This window comes from Barbatula barbatula (assembly GCF_947034865.1).
Source record: "Barbatula barbatula genome assembly, chromosome: 12".
NCBI classification, from domain to species: Eukaryota; Metazoa; Chordata; class Actinopteri; order Cypriniformes; family Nemacheilidae; genus Barbatula; species Barbatula barbatula.
The window spans coordinates 19358621-19376148 of record NC_136775.1 but is presented as its reverse complement, the minus strand read 5'-3'; the positions used below and the strand labels follow the sequence as shown (position 1 = coordinate 19376148).

The 17528-nt window shown below is 41.1% G+C and overlaps 1 protein-coding gene across 3 annotated transcripts in view; it reads right to left on the bottom strand.

Annotated features, from left to right (window-relative positions):
- Nucleotides 1–2095: 2095 nt before the first annotated feature.
- Nucleotides 2096–17528, bottom strand: part of tars2 (threonyl-tRNA synthetase 2, mitochondrial) — a 23344-nt gene continuing 7911 nt past the window's right edge. For 2 of the 3 annotated variants that reach the window (XM_079469706.1, XM_079469704.1), the window contains exons 8-18: nt 17211–17357; nt 16502–16600; nt 15556–15722; nt 15288–15450; nt 13898–14035; nt 4204–4281; nt 3661–3761; nt 3300–3401; nt 3140–3212; nt 2932–3046; nt 2096–2418 (exon numbers count right to left, since the gene is read on the bottom strand). In XM_079469706.1, coding sequence (XP_079325832.1) covers nt 2276–2418; nt 2932–3046; nt 3140–3212; nt 3300–3401; nt 3661–3761; nt 4204–4281; nt 13898–14035; nt 15288–15450; nt 15556–15722; nt 16502–16600; nt 17211–17357 — 1326 coding nt within the window. In that variant the 3' untranslated portion in view covers nt 2096–2275. The remainder of the gene's footprint in view (nt 2419–2931; nt 3047–3139; nt 3213–3299; nt 3402–3660; nt 3762–4203; nt 4282–13897; nt 14036–15287; nt 15451–15555; nt 15723–16501; nt 16601–17210; nt 17358–17528) is intronic. The other variant, XM_079469705.1, reaches the window with a different exon arrangement.

Genomic DNA, 17528 nt, shown 5'->3' with positions numbered 1-17528 from the left:
AAAGCTCTAAACAGTGCATGTTGCATGTCTGTCCTTCTATATTGTCACTGTGTGAGCTACAAGATTCAAACAAGTTCTCGATGAACTCCGGACGACCCTTTAAAAGAGGAAACACTTTGTTTATGGTGATTGTTGTGAGGCTGGAAGAGAAGAAACTGAAGATGCAGCAAGGTTACTTCGAATCTATTTCAGACACACACAAGCTAAGATAGCAAGTTATTAGGGTTGTGTGTTGGATTATACAACAGGCCGTATCACCCACAGGTACCTCAATATCACAGAGACTTCGCTCAGCAGGTAACCAATCCTGTAGCAACCACATCCTAACGTTGTGAAATGTTGCACAAGCAGGATTGTGGGTTCTATTGCTAGTGAACACACTTACGGATAAAATGTATAGCTTCAAGACTTAAGTGTGCTATTAGTATACTTCTTTTAAACTTCAATATACGAAGTATACATTTTTGGGACTCTCAGAAACACACAAGTTAAACAAAATTTAAATTTGCTTAAAAACGTGTTTAAGTTTTTTATGTTGAGCCCCTTCCTTTCGAAGCACTATGGTGGCTGACACAGGACTAAGATGTCATAACGTTTTTGCTTCTTTGTTTTTTTTTGCTCTGTAGGGCAAGTTTGTCCGTTTAGGGCTACTGTAGAAAGAACATGGCAAATTCCAGGCATGGTTATTATATTGCATTTCTTTCAATATATCCCTGTTAATCGTACACCCTGGTCCTTTAAAACTTATAGACGGTTTCAAAGTGACAACATAAACAAGCAAAAGAACCCGCTAAACTTGTCTTTCCAATATGCCGAACCAAGCTCAACAGCTAGATGTCTATGTATGTATGGTTTGTTTAAATGAAGAAAAATAAATCTTGTTTATGCTATTTTATATTAATAAAACTAAATATTAATAATATATTAGTAACAGTTTTTCTAAAAGTTTCTACATTGCTGCTGTTACTCCGTAGAACACATGGTACGGTTTATACCCATACTTGGCTTGTAGTTGTGTTTACTCTTTAGGTTAGGTAGCCTATTCATACTTTTTAACAATTTTATTTTGCATATCTTATGTTTCTGTTTGGTCACTTTTTGAGTGGATTTGCTTCATATGAAATAAAATGTACCTACATAAAACTGAATGAATGGAAAAGGAACTAAACCTCATCGTCTTGGCCATTCACTGCAAGTAATTTACAAATAAATAAAACTAAGGATATATAAATAGTAAACCATACGAAACGCTAAAGTATAATTTTATACACTGAAACTTGAGTTAGTATGGTCACAAATACTATTGAAACAACACACAAGAATACAAGCACAGTGGTTTTTGTATACTTAAAACATTCTTGAACTCAAGTATACTTAAATTATTTCCATATTTCTAAGGGAATTTTCAAATCGGCCAAATGCACACATGTAAATTCTTCACAATATGAAAAACAAGTTTATTCATGTTTATTTTCTCAGGTCAAGTGGAACTTGTGATGTCGACCATTCTTGAGAAGTTCAGATGTCTTACCAGTAGGATCTATGAGCACCACATGTACACTAAATTCTTCTTTTGTGTCCTGTTTCTGAAGCAGAACCTGTCTGTAAACCCGTCTCACCCTCCAACTGTACCTCTCCCATCTCAATGTGGCTTTCAGTCTGCTGGGAGCCAAACTCCCATAATCCCCTGCACACATGCAAGCGTCTTAGCCATTTATACAAAGTGCATCAGATAAATTGTGCCCTTTGTGGATCCGGTGTATGAATTTGTTGGGGTGTGTGCGCTAGCCGTGACCTCCACCCAACTAGTGACTCATGTCCTTTCCATTCTGATGTCTTTCTTCTAATAAGGCAAAAATACAAGCGGTACTCTCTCGTGTCCCTGACCTGTGCTCCATTATCCTGTTTCATCAACAACACCCCTACTCCCCTCCATTTAGCCCTCCCCCCTTCTTTCTTAGAAAGACCTCAATGCTATTTTAGTCACTTATTCATTGCGGCTCTGTATTGAAGAGCATGAGTCATTTTCATATATAATGCAACAATGGAGATTATGCAACAAATGTAAAAGGGACACAACATTTTAGAAAATGCACACAATATTTAAGTGCATTTTATTATAAATAAAAAAGCCACAAAAATCTTTTAGCTGTAACACTTCAGCTTGAGTCCACAGTTCATCAGATAACTGAGCATCTGCTCTGTTAAGTGTAACCGGTGTCAGGATGTTGAGAGACGCATCAGCTCCTCTCTCCATGAGTTGACTCTCGGGTATCTAAAAGTCCTCCTGATTGGTGCGTGTGTCTCTGAGTTCAGTCAGTGACCTCATAACATCCTCCAGTGGTTTCTGTCCGAGCTGTTTTCCTCCCCGCGTCCGCACGCTCACGGTCCCGTTTTCAAGCTCTTTCTCTCCCACCACTGTGCGAAACAAAAAGGGAGTGTTCATTTATCTGACCTTCACTTTACAGGTCATAAAACACTCACATCCTTTAGATGTGCATCATATGGATATGACATGGCAACAATTAAACAATCAAAAACCTTTAAACGTTAAGTGTGGCAGTGTTAAGGGGATAGTTCATAAATGAGTCATGCTCGACACAAAGGGAGATATTTGGAAGAATGTCAGTAACCAAACGCTTTACTTCCATAGTAGATACAATAAATGATGAAAGAATTTCCATTTTTGGGTGAACTGTTCCTTAAAATAATTTGATTATTTTCAAACAGGTTCCTGAACACTTCACCGTTCTTCCATTGGTTGGGCAACCAGATGGCCACGCCCATAACTCACACCATTGGTTGAATGTTTTGGTAGCATCTGGGAGTTAATACTTTTGAATAAAAATGGAACTGTTTTACAAATTGAACAAGTGTGAAAAAGTATACTAACTGACAACAGAAAGTAAAAAAAATGGACCAGATCCTCACCGAATATATAATTGTACTGTGCGAGCTGTGCAGAGCGAATCTTCTTGTTTAAGGTGGCACCACGATCATCATCAATATCAGCCATGAAGCCGGCTTCCCTCAGCCTCTGAACCACCTTAAACCAACAGTACAGTGCATATTATGCTCATAAACTTTCATATAAATCTTTATAAATAAAGCGTGTCCAAACTGTTGGAATTCCTCTGACCTCTTGCCCGTATGTTTCACTGCTGCCCCCTACAGGCAGCACCATCACCTGTGCCGGAGACAACCAGAATGGCCTAAAAAGTCCAAAGAAGAAGATGAGTGCAGCATAATTTACAAAACACTGAATTCATACACAAAAATACACACACACACACACACACCATTTCCCCGCAAAGCTTTCAGCCAGAATGGCGATCATCCTCTCCAGGGACCCCAGCACGGCCCGGTGGATCATGATAGGTCTGTACATCTCTCCATCAGTCCTGAGCGAGACAAATGGGAAAAAAGGGACATTACTGAAACATGTCCCTTGATGAAATACATTTTAAACTAAAAAAATATATCGGCAATAACACAGCGAAGCACATGTTTTGCATTGCGAAATTATTAGCAATGAATTATATTCTCATTTCAAGTACTGTAATGTGAAGAAAGTGCTAATGTACTTTAGTTCTGTTCATTTGGGGGTGAAATACATCCTGGATGTGTTTCCATCATTTTAGAAAACAAGATTCACCTCACCCAACATACTGCAGGTTAAATCTGATGGGCAGCTGGAAGTCCAGCTGGATTGTGGCACACTGGTGCTGGCGGCCAAGAGCGTCACGTATTTGGATGTCGATCTAATCAGAAAAAACGTAATGAAACACCAGTGGCAGTTTATTCTTCAGTAAACATGTTCTGCAAATACACCCACCAAAGGATGAACTACAGAGGACTGCGATTCGCACCCCCTGGACAAACTCAGCAAATAAACATAATCCTGTGAACTTGATCGCGTTAAGAGTCATAATCTGATCCTGTACGCCCCAATCATTTAAAACAAAGTCTCTTTAGAACCGTCAACCCTCAGACTGAGCAGACAGTGATGTTGCTTACTGTCGCCCATTTGAAGAGCAGGGCGATGGCAGAGAGCCACATCAAATCATGTGAAGAGACCTAAACGCCTTTAGAAAACCCTTTACATATCTGTCTTGGTCAAGGAATATTTGTCTGTTTTGGCTCTCTTCTATATAGAGGAAGGAGATTTTTCAGAACAGGGTGGAACGCTGCTCTCTTTCTCACCTTGGGTCCATAAAACGCCCCGTCTCCAGGGTTCATCTCCCAGTGCTCTGCAAACTGTTTCAGGCTGCTCTCCAACTGCTGCTCGGACAGAAACCAAAAGAGATTTACAGGAAAATATGTTAGCTTCACTGTACTCGGTTGGCTCTCGCATTGCTAATAAAACTTTGTGAAACATCGATTTTCGATGATCCCAAAATACTGCGCTGTAAACGGCTTTCATTCATGTGAGGCTGGTGTTTCCCTAGATATAGTCCCTGCAGTTCCTACAATTTTACGTTAATGTGACAAACTTGTATTCATTATTACAAGCTACATTTACAGTAATGGTGAAACGAAATCACTCCTATAATATCGAAACTCTCTAACCCGAGAAAGCACATCTGTGAGAGTTTACAAACGGTGTTCCACTTTTCAGCTTATGGTCAGTTTCTGAAATTGTGTTCAGTCAAATCAAAGTGAGTGTTTTTAAGAAAACATGTTTGTCCTCTTGAAACCAAGATTTCGTGAGAATCAACCAACAAGAACATCATACAAAACATTTTCATACAAAAACTGATGATCAAGCTATCATTACTTTAAGCGCATATTCATATGAGATTTATATCATCTCATATAACGATTATGTAAGATTGTTTGGTAACGCTGAAACATACATGTAAAAACAACATGTTAGATGCTCCCTTACTAGTAAAAACAACATGTTAGATGCTCCCTTACTAGTAAAAACAACATGTTAGATGCTCCCTTACTAGTAAAGACAACATGTTAGATGCTCCCTTACTAGTAAAGACGACATGTTAGATGCTCCCTTACTAGTAAAAACGACATGTTAGATGCTCCCTTACTAGTAAAAACGACATGTTAGATGCTCCCTTACTAGTAAAGACGACATGTTAGATGCTCCCTTACTAGTAAAAACGACATGTTAGATGCTCCCTTACTAGTAAAAACGACATGTTAGATGCTCCCTTACTAGTAAAAACGACATGTTAAATGCTCCCTTACTAGTAAAAACGACATGTTAGATGCTCCCTTACTAGTAAAAACAACATGTTAGATGCTCCCTTACTAGTAAAGACAACATGTTAGATGCTCCCTTACTAGTAAAGACGACATGTTAGATGCTCCCTTTGTTTAATGTTTAATGATGAGCCCAACACGAGCGTGCGTTTCAGTAGCTGTTTTTAATGGCGAACCCCGTAGCCCGGGACTGGCAGACAGGAACAATCAACTGTCGATCACAGCCCGTAACATCCCCTTTTACAACAAGAATCAGTGAATCCCCTTTAAAGAACCAAATATGACAATATATGCATATATAGATAAACTTAAGTCACATAACCACTAACACAACTGCAATAAACTGGAACTGTGACTGAGTGTTAAGTCCTTGTGAGATTACAGCTCTTTCCACAAAACTATCAACTCATTTCTACAAATTAAGTCTCTTAGGTGGCCTGGACAATCTGCCAGCCCTGGTGTATGCATGGCATTCTGAGATTTTGACAGTGCCAGGTGTAGCTTGTGGCATGGGCTTAATAAGAGTTTCATCAGCTGCCAAGGGGGCCTCTGCAACACTCCCTTCTAGTGTATGTGGCAACTCTGGTTCCGTACTGTCCACTGCCTGTGTGGATGTCGACTCTGCCACTCTTAGGTGTACTCTGTTGCGTCTATATATTGATCCACCCACGTTTACAAGATAAGATCGTGGTGCCACTTTTTGAAGGCAGGTGCCAACCCTCCAGCAAGCTGGGTTTTCCCCTGGAAGTGTCTTCATACGAATGCTTTCTCCTATGTCCAGCTCCGGCAAATCACGAGCTGACTTGTCATAACAGGATTTTGCCAACTGCTTCCGGTGGTGAAGACACTCCACAACCCCGGTCACAACACTTGGCTCCAAAAGCTTGTTTGTCACTGGGAGAGACGTTTTCAGTCGTCTTGACATTAACCTTTGGGCAGGGCTGCTGTCCATGTATTCCGTTGGGGTGTTTCTCCAATGAAGGATTGCTTTCCAAGGGTCTGTTCTGTCATGCATGGCTTTGCGCAGTAGGTTTTTTGCAATTTTTACAGCTGACTCTGCCTTCCCATTCGATTTGGGATATCGTGGTGAAGAAGTGACATGCTCAAATTCCCAGCTGGAGGCAAAGCGCCTAAACAGAGCACCAAACTGAGGGCCATTATCCGTGATTACTCTGTCCGGCTGACCATGTCGAGCAAACTGAGCCTTGCAGCGCTTGATAACTGTCTCTGCCGATAGATCAGATAGCAGTTCAATCTCCCAAAAATCTGAGAAGTGGTCCACAAGTAGAAGATAATCTTTTTGCCGGTGACTGAACAAGTCCATGCTGACAATTTGCCATGGCCTAATGGGAATGTCATAAGATAACATTGTTTCCTTCTGCTGGTTGTGTGCAAATTCATTGCAAGTAGAGCAGTTGCTAACAAAGTCCTTGATTTCTGCTTGCATGCATGGCCAGTACAATGTCTCACGGGCTTGACGATAGCATGCATCACCACCAATGTGGCTTGAATGAATCCGCTTGAGCATCTCTTGACGCAATGACTTGGGGATCATGACTGTCTGTCCTCTGTATAAGATACCATCTTGGGCACTAATTTCATCTCGATAAGGCCAGAATTCTCGGATGATGAGCGGTGTGTTTTCTTTCGCCTCAGGCCAGCCAGCAAAAACAGTGGTTTTAAGCGCCTGTAGTGCATCATCCTTTTCAGTGTGTTCTCTGATTCTCTTTAGCCGCTGGTCTGTCACGTTGAGATACTCTGCTTGGTTAATGTGTTGTACATCGTTCAACTCTTTCTGGAGATGACATATGGCATGTCGTTGGTAGACTGCTTCCTTTCCTGTGCCATCAACAGCTGCTCTGCTTAGCATGTCACTGATATACATTTTAGCCCCTGGCTTGTAGACAACATTGAGACTGTAGTTTTGAAGTGTCATGAGCATGCTTTGAAGCCGCTTTGGTGCAACGAGAAGTGGTTTGCTGAATATAGAGATCAGGGGTTTGTGGTCAGTCTCGGCGGTTACCAACTCTCGTCCGTACAAGTACTGGTGAAATCTTTGACAAGCGAAAACAATGCTGAGACACTCTTTCTCGATTTGAGCATAATTTTGTTCAGTAGGAGTCAGGGCTCTTGAAGCAAAGGCGACAGGCTGTCCTTCTTGCATTAGACAGCACCCGAGACCACTTTGGCTAGAGTCGCTTTGTATTGTTATGGGCTTAGTGACATCATAGTAGCGCAGCACAGGCATTGATGTGGCCAAGGATTTAAGCTCACGCACTGCCGCATCATGTTTGGGTAGCCAGTGCCAAAGAGTGTCTTTGTCAAGCAAGCGTCGCAGTGGCTCACAAACAGAAGACAGATGGGGCATGAATTTTGCTAGGTAGTTGGCAAAGCCGATGAGGCGCTGTACACCTTTCGCATCGATAGGGTTGGGCATGTCCATGATAGCCCTCACTTTCTCTGGGTCGGGCTTTAAGCCGGTGGATGAAAGAATATGACCATGGAACTTCACTTCGCTGACCCTAAATTGCAATTTCTTTAGGCTAAGGCGCAGCTTGACTTCTCTACAACGCTCCATCAGAGCCAGAAGTTTGCGATCATGATCATTTTCTGCTTGCTGGTCTGTGTCACCACAGCCAACGACAAGAATGTCGTCAGCGATGGGCTCAATCCCGGTCAGGCCCGCTAACAGTTCATGCTGTTTCCGTTGATACACCTCAGGTGCCACAGAGACACCAAATGGGAGCTTAAGCCATCGTTTTCTGCCCCATGGGGTCCAGAATGTGGTCATGAAGCTACTCTCTTCATCCAGCTTGCACTGCAGAAATGCATGTTTGGCATCAACCAATGTGAACATTCTTGCTTTAGGCAGTTTGTACAACACATCCTCTAGAGTTGGCATTATATAATGAGAGCGTTTCAGAGCTTTGTTGAGGAACTTTGGGTCCAAACAGATCCTCAGCTTGTCCGGCTTTTTCACTACTACCATGTTGCTGATCCAGACAGTTGGCTCTGTAACATCTGTAATATGACCTTCTGCCTGATACACATCCAGTTGGGCTTTGACATCTGCTTTCATAGCGATTGGAACATTCCGGGGGGCACACTGTACTGGTGCAACGCTGGGATCCAGTTCAAAATGAACCTCGCCAGGCAAAGACTCCACAGGCAGGTTGAACACATCACTGTACTTCTCGATTAGCTGTTCCTTAGTTAGAGGCTCAGACCTGACTTGTTCCATTTTGAGCACATCATCTGGGATTGTAAACTGCATCAGGTTTAGCTGTTCACAAGTTGACCCTGAGAGGAGTGGACTCTGACTTGTCTCTACTATCTCAAATGACAGTTGGTATCTTACTCCATTGATGACACATTCAGTATCGAAAACACCCATAGAGTCCAGCGACTCGCCTGAATAAAGACGTAATTTTATGTTACTGGGGCGAAGAAGTGCATTTGGTGCCACCTTAACTTTGTCCTTGTAGCTCATCACATTGCATGTTGCCCCTGAATCCAACTGACAACGAAGTGGCTTGCCATGTAGCCGCAGAGTAACAAACCATTTCTTTCCTTTTGTGTTCACTGTGCTAACAGACTCGACGGTGTAAATGTCATCATCACTGTAACCAGACAGCTGCTCTTTGGAATCTTCAACGCAGTGCAGTTTCCCCTCTGTAGCTCTGTTGTTGCTTTTAAGGCACACTTTAGCAAAGTGATTATCCGTTCCACAGAGTCTGCATGTTTTTCCATATGCTGGACAGTGCTCCCTGCCTCTTGAGTGCACATTACCGCAGTATTTACATGTGTGACTGGTGTCTGAAATTCGTGGTGAATTACTCTGCTTCCGCTGATTATGTCTGAACGGTTTCCTAGCAACAGCGTGGACCGTTTCGGCTGGAGACATGTGCGCTGCATCCATTGCTCTCATGTGCAAGGCAGTCTGTTCAGCTGTGCGACACATCTCAATGGCTGTGAGCAGCGTTAGATTTTTTTCACTTAACAGTCTGCGTCTGGTGCCCTCATTTGTGATACCCAGAACAATTTTGTCACGAAGCATTTCATCTTTCAACCCCCCATAGTCACAAGTTGCCGCTTTTTCTCTCAATCTAGTCACAAAGTTGTCTATGGATTCCCCTTCTTCCTGCTTACAGCAGCCAAACACATACCTCTCGTAAATGACGTTGCTGGCGGGCTTGAAGTATGCTCCCAATGCGTCCAGAATTGCTTTAACGTCAACTTGTTGCATCGCTGTGAGATTCAAATTGTGGCGATAAACATGTCTGCATTCCGACCCCATTACACTTCTCAACGTGGCAGCCTGAACCTCTGCCGTTTTATCAGCCAGGCCTGTGATGAGCGCATAATCCTCAAATTCTGCTCTGAACAAGTCCCAGTTAGCACTCCAGGCTCCGTTCATGTTCATGGGTGACGGCGGAGGTATGTGAGCAGCAACGGCGCTAGACCGGCGAGACGTGGCCGCAGCATTATCGGCGTCCATAGTCGAGTGAATAGTCCAAATCGGCTGCTACAGTGTAAACTTTAAGGCGAACAAGCTAGGCATCTTCTGACACCATGTTTAATGTTTAATGATGAGCCCAACACGAGCGTGCGTTTCAGTAGCTGTTTTTAATGGCGAACCCCGTAGCCCGGGACTGGCAGACAGGAACAATCAACTGTCGATCACAGCCCGTAACACCCTTACTAGTAAAAACGACATGTTAGATGCTCCCTTACTAGTAAAAACGACATGTTAGATGCTCCCTTACTAGTAAAAACGACATGTTAGATGCTCCCTTACTAGTAAAAACGACATGTTAGATGCTCCCTTACTAGTAAAAACGACATGTTAGATGCTCCCTTACTAGTAAAAACGACATGTTAGATGCTCCCTTACTAGTAAAAACGACATGTTAGATGCTCCCTTACTAGTAAAGACGACATGTTAGATGCTCCCTTACTAGTAAAAACGACATGTTAGATGCTCCCTTACAAGTAAAAACAACATGTTAGATGCTCCCTTAATAGTAAAAACAACATGTTAGATGCTCCCTTACTAGTAAAAACAACATGTTAGATGCTCCCTTACTAGTAAAAACAACATGTTAGATGCTCCCTTACTAGTAAAAACGACATGTTAGATGCTCCCTTACTAGTAAAGACAACATGTTAGATGCTCCCTTACTAGTAAAGACGACATGTTAGATGCTCCCTTACTAGTAAAAACGACATGTTAGATGCTCCCTTACTAGTAAAAACGACATGTTAGATGCTCCCTTACTAGTAAAAACGACATGTTAGATGCTCCCTTACTAGTAAAGACGACATGTTAGATGCTCCCTTACTAGTAAAGACGACATGTTAGATGCTCCCTTACTAGTAAAGACGACATGTTAGATGCTCCCTTACTAGTAAAAACGACATGTTAGATGCTCCCTTACTAGTAAAAACGACATGTTAGATGCTCCCTTACTAGTAAAAACGACATGTTAGATGCTCCCTTACTAGTAAAGACAACATGTTAGATGCTCCCTTACTAGTAAAAACAACATGTTAGATGCTCCCTTACTAGTAAAAACAACATGTTAGATGCTCCCTTACTAGTAAAAACAACATGTTAGATGCTCCCTTACTAGTAAAAACAACATGTTAGATGCTCCCTTAATAGTAAAAACAACATGTTAGATGCTCCCTTACTAGTAAAGACAACATCCCTCACTAGTAAAAACAACATGTTAGATGCTCCCTTACAAGTAAAGACAACATGTTAGATGCTCCCTTACAAGTAAAAACAACATGTTAGATGCTCCCTTAATAGTAAAAACAACATGTTAGACGCTCCCTTACTAGTAAAAACAACATGTTAGATGCTCCCTTACTAGTAAAGACAACATGTTAGATGCTCCCTTACTAGTAAAGACAACATCCCTCACTAGTAAAAACAACATGTTAGATGCTCCCTTACAAGTAAAGACAACATGTTAGATGCTCCCTTACAAGTAAAAACAACATGTTAGATGCTCCCTTAATAGTAAAAACAACATGTTAGACGCTCCCTTACTAGTAAAAACAACATGTTAGATGCTCCCTTACTAGTAAAAACAACATGTTAGATGCTCCCTTACTAGTAAAGACAACATCCCTCACTAGTAAAAACAACATGTTAGATGCTCCCTTACAAGTAAAGACAACATGTTAGATGCTCCCTTACAAGTAAAAACAACATGTTAGATGCTCCCTTAATAGTAAAAACAACATGTTAGATGCTCCCTTACTAGTAAAAACAACATGTTAGATGCTCCCTTACTAGTAAAGACAACATGTTAGATGCTCCCTTACTAGTAAAGACAACATCCCTCACTAGTAAAGACAACATGTTAGATGCTCCCTTACAAGTAAAGACAACATGTTAGATGCTCCCTTACAAGTAAAAACAACATGTTAGATCAGGGGTGTCAAACATACGGCCCGCGGGCCGTATCCGGCCCGATAAGGCGTCCAATACGGCCCGAGGGAAGATTTGAAAAATAATACAAATATGAAATAAAAGTTTATTATTATTTTAACTTTTTATTAAATAAAGTTTATTAATACAATCAGGTTTTCGCTTCCATATTATGTTTTGTTTTATTACATTTTTTATTTTATCATTGATCATTTAATTGGGCACTCGGAACCCCTAACAAGCATGCGCATTCTAAAGCGCAGCCTAATTTCGAAAACAAAGTCGGCTAAGTTGTGCGGCAAGGACTAGTGATTTTAAAATTTCCAAATAAAGAAAACTGACGGAAGGAGACGTATTTCTTCTGTGAGTTCAACGGTAGGCCGGTATGTTTAATCTGCACAAGCCGTGGCTGTGCAAAACGAGTACAATATTAAACGGCACTATGAGATACACGCAGAGAAATATGATAAATACACTGGACAGCTTCGAAAAGTCAATAATTTAACTTTAGCCTCGGAAAAAAGCAGTCAATGTTCACAAAAACAACAGGGACTGATGAAGCTGTAAAGCTATTTGATTGCCAACGAAATCGCAGCGGGATCAAAGCCGTTTTCAGAGGAAGAATTCGTCAAGAATCGGTAATGAACATTAACAAGTCCAACCTGCGCTCTCGACTCACAAACAGACAGCTAAATGACATTATGAGATTGATGTGGTTGAAGAAAAGAGATGTCAGGAATTAAAATCATAATGCAGATGCGATCTAGATCTTTTGTTGTTAAAGGAAATTTCTAGTATATATTTAATGTTCATATCCAAAGTAAAGTTGTACTACTGTACTAGTTGTTAAATACGTTAAGGCAGTTTTTCCTATTAGTGAATTATATTGTATAGCTTGTATGGTTCATTTTTAATGTGACCGTCTGTACACAAAAAGAGTCTGTTGCATTTTTGTCATCACTAGTTTAAAAAGTATCTGACAAAAAATATTCATATTCAAAGGAAAGGGTTTTGATTGCCTTTACCTAAACAAAAGAGTTTTTTCAAAGAGGAATAAGAGTGTTATTGAACCGTTCTGAGGATTTATTAAATGCACCTTTTACAGAACAGTATGTCTTTCTAGTTTTTTTGCTAATTCATTTGTAATTTGGTGCAATATGGTTTTTAAAAAGGTGATTCGGCTCGCACATTGTCACTTTTCTTTCCATCCGGCCCTTACCCTAAAATGAGTTTGACACCCCTGTGTTAGATGCTCCCTTAATAGTAAAAACAACATGTTAGATGCTCCCTTACTAGTAAAGACAACATGTTAGATGCTCCCTTACTAGTAAAGACAACATCCCTCACTAGTAAAGACAACATGTTAGATGCTCCCTTACAAGTAAAGACAACATGTTAGATGCTCCCTTACAAGTAAAAACAACATGTTAGATGCTCCCTTAATAGTAAAAACAACATGTTAGACGCTCCCTTACTAGTAAAAACAACATGTTAGATGCTCCCTTACTAGTAAAAACAACATGTTAGATGCTCCCTTACTAGTAAAGACAACATCCCTCACTAGTAAAAACAACATGTTAGATGCTCCCTTACAAGTAAAGACAACATGTTAGATGCTCCCTTAATAGTAAAAACAACATGTTAGACGCTCCCTTACTAGTAAAAACAACATGTTAGATGCTCCCTTACTAGTAAAGACAACATGTTAGATGCTCCCTTACTAGTAAGTTGCTTTGGACAACATGTAAACTATTTATTTCCATGTCCAATGTACAGTACTCAAAATCCTATTTTCACACAAGCTAATATAGTACATACTTTTGCAATTCAGAAGCCAAGTCATGTGGAAGACCTTGTACGAAGAGCACAAAAAAAACAAATTCCTGTAACACTAGACAGCGTCTGACTCACACCCGTTCACATTTCAAACTAAGCAGCTGATTGGATAATTGATTCCCTTCACACTATTGCCTGCATGTCCTCTGTAACTCAATCTCCTCACCACATTCCTCGCTCTGACCCAGAGCCACACACTAATTAAACCTTGACACGAAATCTTGTCTGTTTAGACATGCCCTACGTTCACATTACACGTCTCCAATATTGTCTCGCCTCATACGTTCATACTTGTGCAGACAGGATTTTATAATCCCGACATCAAGCTCAGGAAATGCCATCAGGCCCACACAAACGTCGCAGTGGGTGTGACCGGCAGTTGCGAGACCCATTTACCTGTTCGGCACTGTCCCAGAGGGCGGGCTCTCCCAGACAGGGCGTCGGTCGGGTGGAGAGCAGGCAGTGAAAGGAAAAACCAAAGACGCGATACACGCTCCTCACGAAGTCCAAACATGCCGTGATTTCTCCTTCCAACTGAAGTGGAGAAAAGACGAGAGAGGAGAAACTAAGTAAACATGGGGAGGGTGTGTATGAGACCGAATAAACACTGAAGTTATGGAGCTGAATCAGGCATGAGGCCAATCCGAAAAACCCACACGGAGAATTGTTTTATAAAATAACTGTCATTGGGCATCTGAATAAAAAAAAATTATGCTTTACAATTATTTGCCCTTCAGGTAAAACAGTAAATCCACGGATAACAACAATTGTTGAAGCTAGTAACTTTGTATTAGCACCTATTGTACTATTGCTCTTTTATGACATATCGCTTATTGCTCCCTGAACTCTTTGTAAGTCGTTTTGGATAAAAGCCTAAATGACTAAATAGCACCAATCAGGTCACTGTCACTAATAAAATCATATATAACCAAGTAGAAAAAGGTAAATGTTGTTAGAGGATACACAAAAGCCCCTTTAAGCATCAATTTAGTGGACCACTTAAGTCTCTAATTTGATCAAATGACATAAACAAGAGTCACAAGTTGTCTTGAAGGTTGCTTAATACTGAAAATTATTTCAACCTTTTCATTTTCTGCTGTTTAAAGGGGCGATTCAAATATGGCACGCGCAAATCCGTTATTTTAAATGTACACACGCGCAAATAGGGAGCGGTGTGGTCGGTCACATTTTTCTACACGCATGGGCGCCGCATCGAGATGGAAATAGTTAAACTTCTCTGACTGCCGCGCACACTGCAGGTCATTTAACTAGAGAAAGCGCAGCTGCGGTTTTAGATGTGAAATGTGAATCGCTCCTAACAAGTGTTAATTGTAGAATTTGTTTAGGAGCGAGCAGAAAAAAGCTGTGATATGTGCTTTTCATACAGCACCTGAAGTTATAAAGTTGAGTCTAACTAATCTAACTGGGTTAACATCAACTGTGACGACAGAAACTGTTTTAACATCCACAGTGTGCTCATATCTGAAGACAACGGGACAGATGTATCAAGCTGTTCACCCAACATTCTGTGCAATGTTTTTATTAACTTTTTAGCTTTCATTTGTTTTGTTAATATGAAGCGAAGTTGTGTTCTGGATTTCAGGCTTAACAGAGACTTGTTACTCTTGATACCTTCTTTAACAGCTACAGACTTCTTTTCACTCCCAAATGTTTTCTGTCCTTTCTTTTATTATTTGTTATTATTATTAAGTTGGCAAACCACTTAATGAGTCACTCTGAAACGAGAGAGAGCAAAAAAGTCCCAAAACCAATAAACACCTGGTACCTGTTCAGGTGTGCAGAAGATGTGTGCATCATCCTGACAGAAGCGCCGAACTCTGGTTAAACCCCCCAGTGCACCCGAGTGCTCATTACGGTGCAACGCTCCAAAATCTGCCCAGCGAATGGGCAGCTCTCGCCAGGAGCGCACTCTCTGCTCGTACATCACACTACATCACAACAGACAGACGTCGTTTATATGAATGATGAAATGAAACAGTAGTAGCGGTATTCAAAATGGACTTCCTTCTGATCCTCATGGACGGATGACTCACCAGTGGGCGGGACAGTTCATAGGTTTCAGAGCGAAAGTATGCGGCTCACAGGTCACTGTGAACATATTCTCGCTGTAATGTTCCCAGTGTCCTGACCTCTCCCATAGAGATGTGCTGTATAGAGTTGGGGTCACCACCTCGCTGAAGCCACGCCTCCTGTACTCACTCTGAAAGAATAAGAAAGCTGTTCATATTTCTATTAACAATACAGTAATATGGGCAAACTCCAAATTTGGCATGAAAGACACCGCTACTCGTATTTAGGGTCATCTTAAACATCTTCATTCCAAAAGGGGAAATAGATATGATAGCTTGATGCCGATATGAAGCAGTGTGGAATTATGGGATACATAGAGATCAAATTGATGGGACTCACAAATCATGTTCATGGACAGCAAAGTTTCACATTACATTATAACGCAAGCCCACAGAGTGGCTTGAAAGAAAAAAAAAGAGTGGTGTGCTAGACGTTACCACTATAATCACAATTTACATTTACATTTATTCATTTGGCAAACGCTTTTATCCAAAGCGACTTACAAGTAGTTTTATACAGTGGCACATTACTGCAGAGCAATCAGGGGTAAGGTGCCTTGCTCAAGGGCCCTTCAGTCATGACCTGCTGGCACTGAGATTAGAACCAGCAACCTTCTGAGCACAAGCCCAACGCTCTAACCATTAGGCCTAACCATTAGTAAAAGTAAAAACCGAGGAAAACACAGACATGACACAACTGACGGGCTGTGATGCAATGAGAAGGGATGCTATCTTGTACAATTGCAGATTTCTCTGGTTCAATGCAAATTTGTACATATTATGCCTTTGGGACTACGCCCTACAAATGGATTTGAGATTATAAACCGTTTATTTTCATGTATGTTACAAGCATGTGTACGGTATGTTGATCTGAAGGGCGAACCGTGCTGACGTGGCGTGAGGTTTGTACCTTGATAAAGTCAGTGAGCGTGTTGTATATATGAGCTCCTTTAGGCATGAAGAAACAGCTGCCAGGACTGACATCATGAAAGAAGAACAACTCCTGCATCTGTGATATATAAAACACAGTAAAAAACATCAATAAACCAACAGCTCCATTCTAAAGCCACAAAAAAACTGTATTAGGATACATACAATACAGAATGAAATAGGATTATTACTTCATCACATGACAATAATTTTGATATCAATAACTATGATTTATTTTTGTTACTTTTGTTAATACTACTCATAATATATCAGAAATGGCAATATCTGATTGTTCAAATGACCTGGCGTGTCGTCACTAAGCAACCATGGGACACGCTAGCCGTTGAGACGAGAAGGTATAAACAAAGGATATATGGATTATATGCACTGAAAATACCATGCAAAAAATTTATTTATGCAGTGATCATCCGAGTCTCCACTGAGCTTGTCTATATCGGTTGGTTGGCTCTGGTCACATGATCTCTGGTGCACTTGCGGCATTCTGAAAAGTTGAAATATTTTCATCTCGATGTGACGCGTCACTCCCTATTAGAGTGCGGTTGCTGCGCGTCTACTATTAAAATAACGAATTTGCACGTGTACATGACACGAAATGCGAACGGCTCCAGAGGTGACTGAATATCAGTTGTCTCATGACTCATAAGGACTTCCTCTACCCTAAACCTGACCTTGCCGATTCGCCTGTGATCCCTCTTCCTGGCCTCCTCCTGTTCTCCTTCCCAAACCTCTTGCTCTCTCTCTCCTGGAAAAGCCACACCGATCATCCTCATGATGCCCGATGCCTCTGTTGAACCCGAAAGTGTTACAGGAGATACCTGCGAGAGAGCAGAAATAACGGTTTCAGGAAAAGCTCATATTTGTACATTTTAATCATTGAATGTGACAAGAGAGCGTGAGACTCAAGTGCAACAAGTAACATGTCGCCATCCAACATCCAAACAGGCCTGAACACACACGACCAGACAAAACCGAGTTATAAATAAACC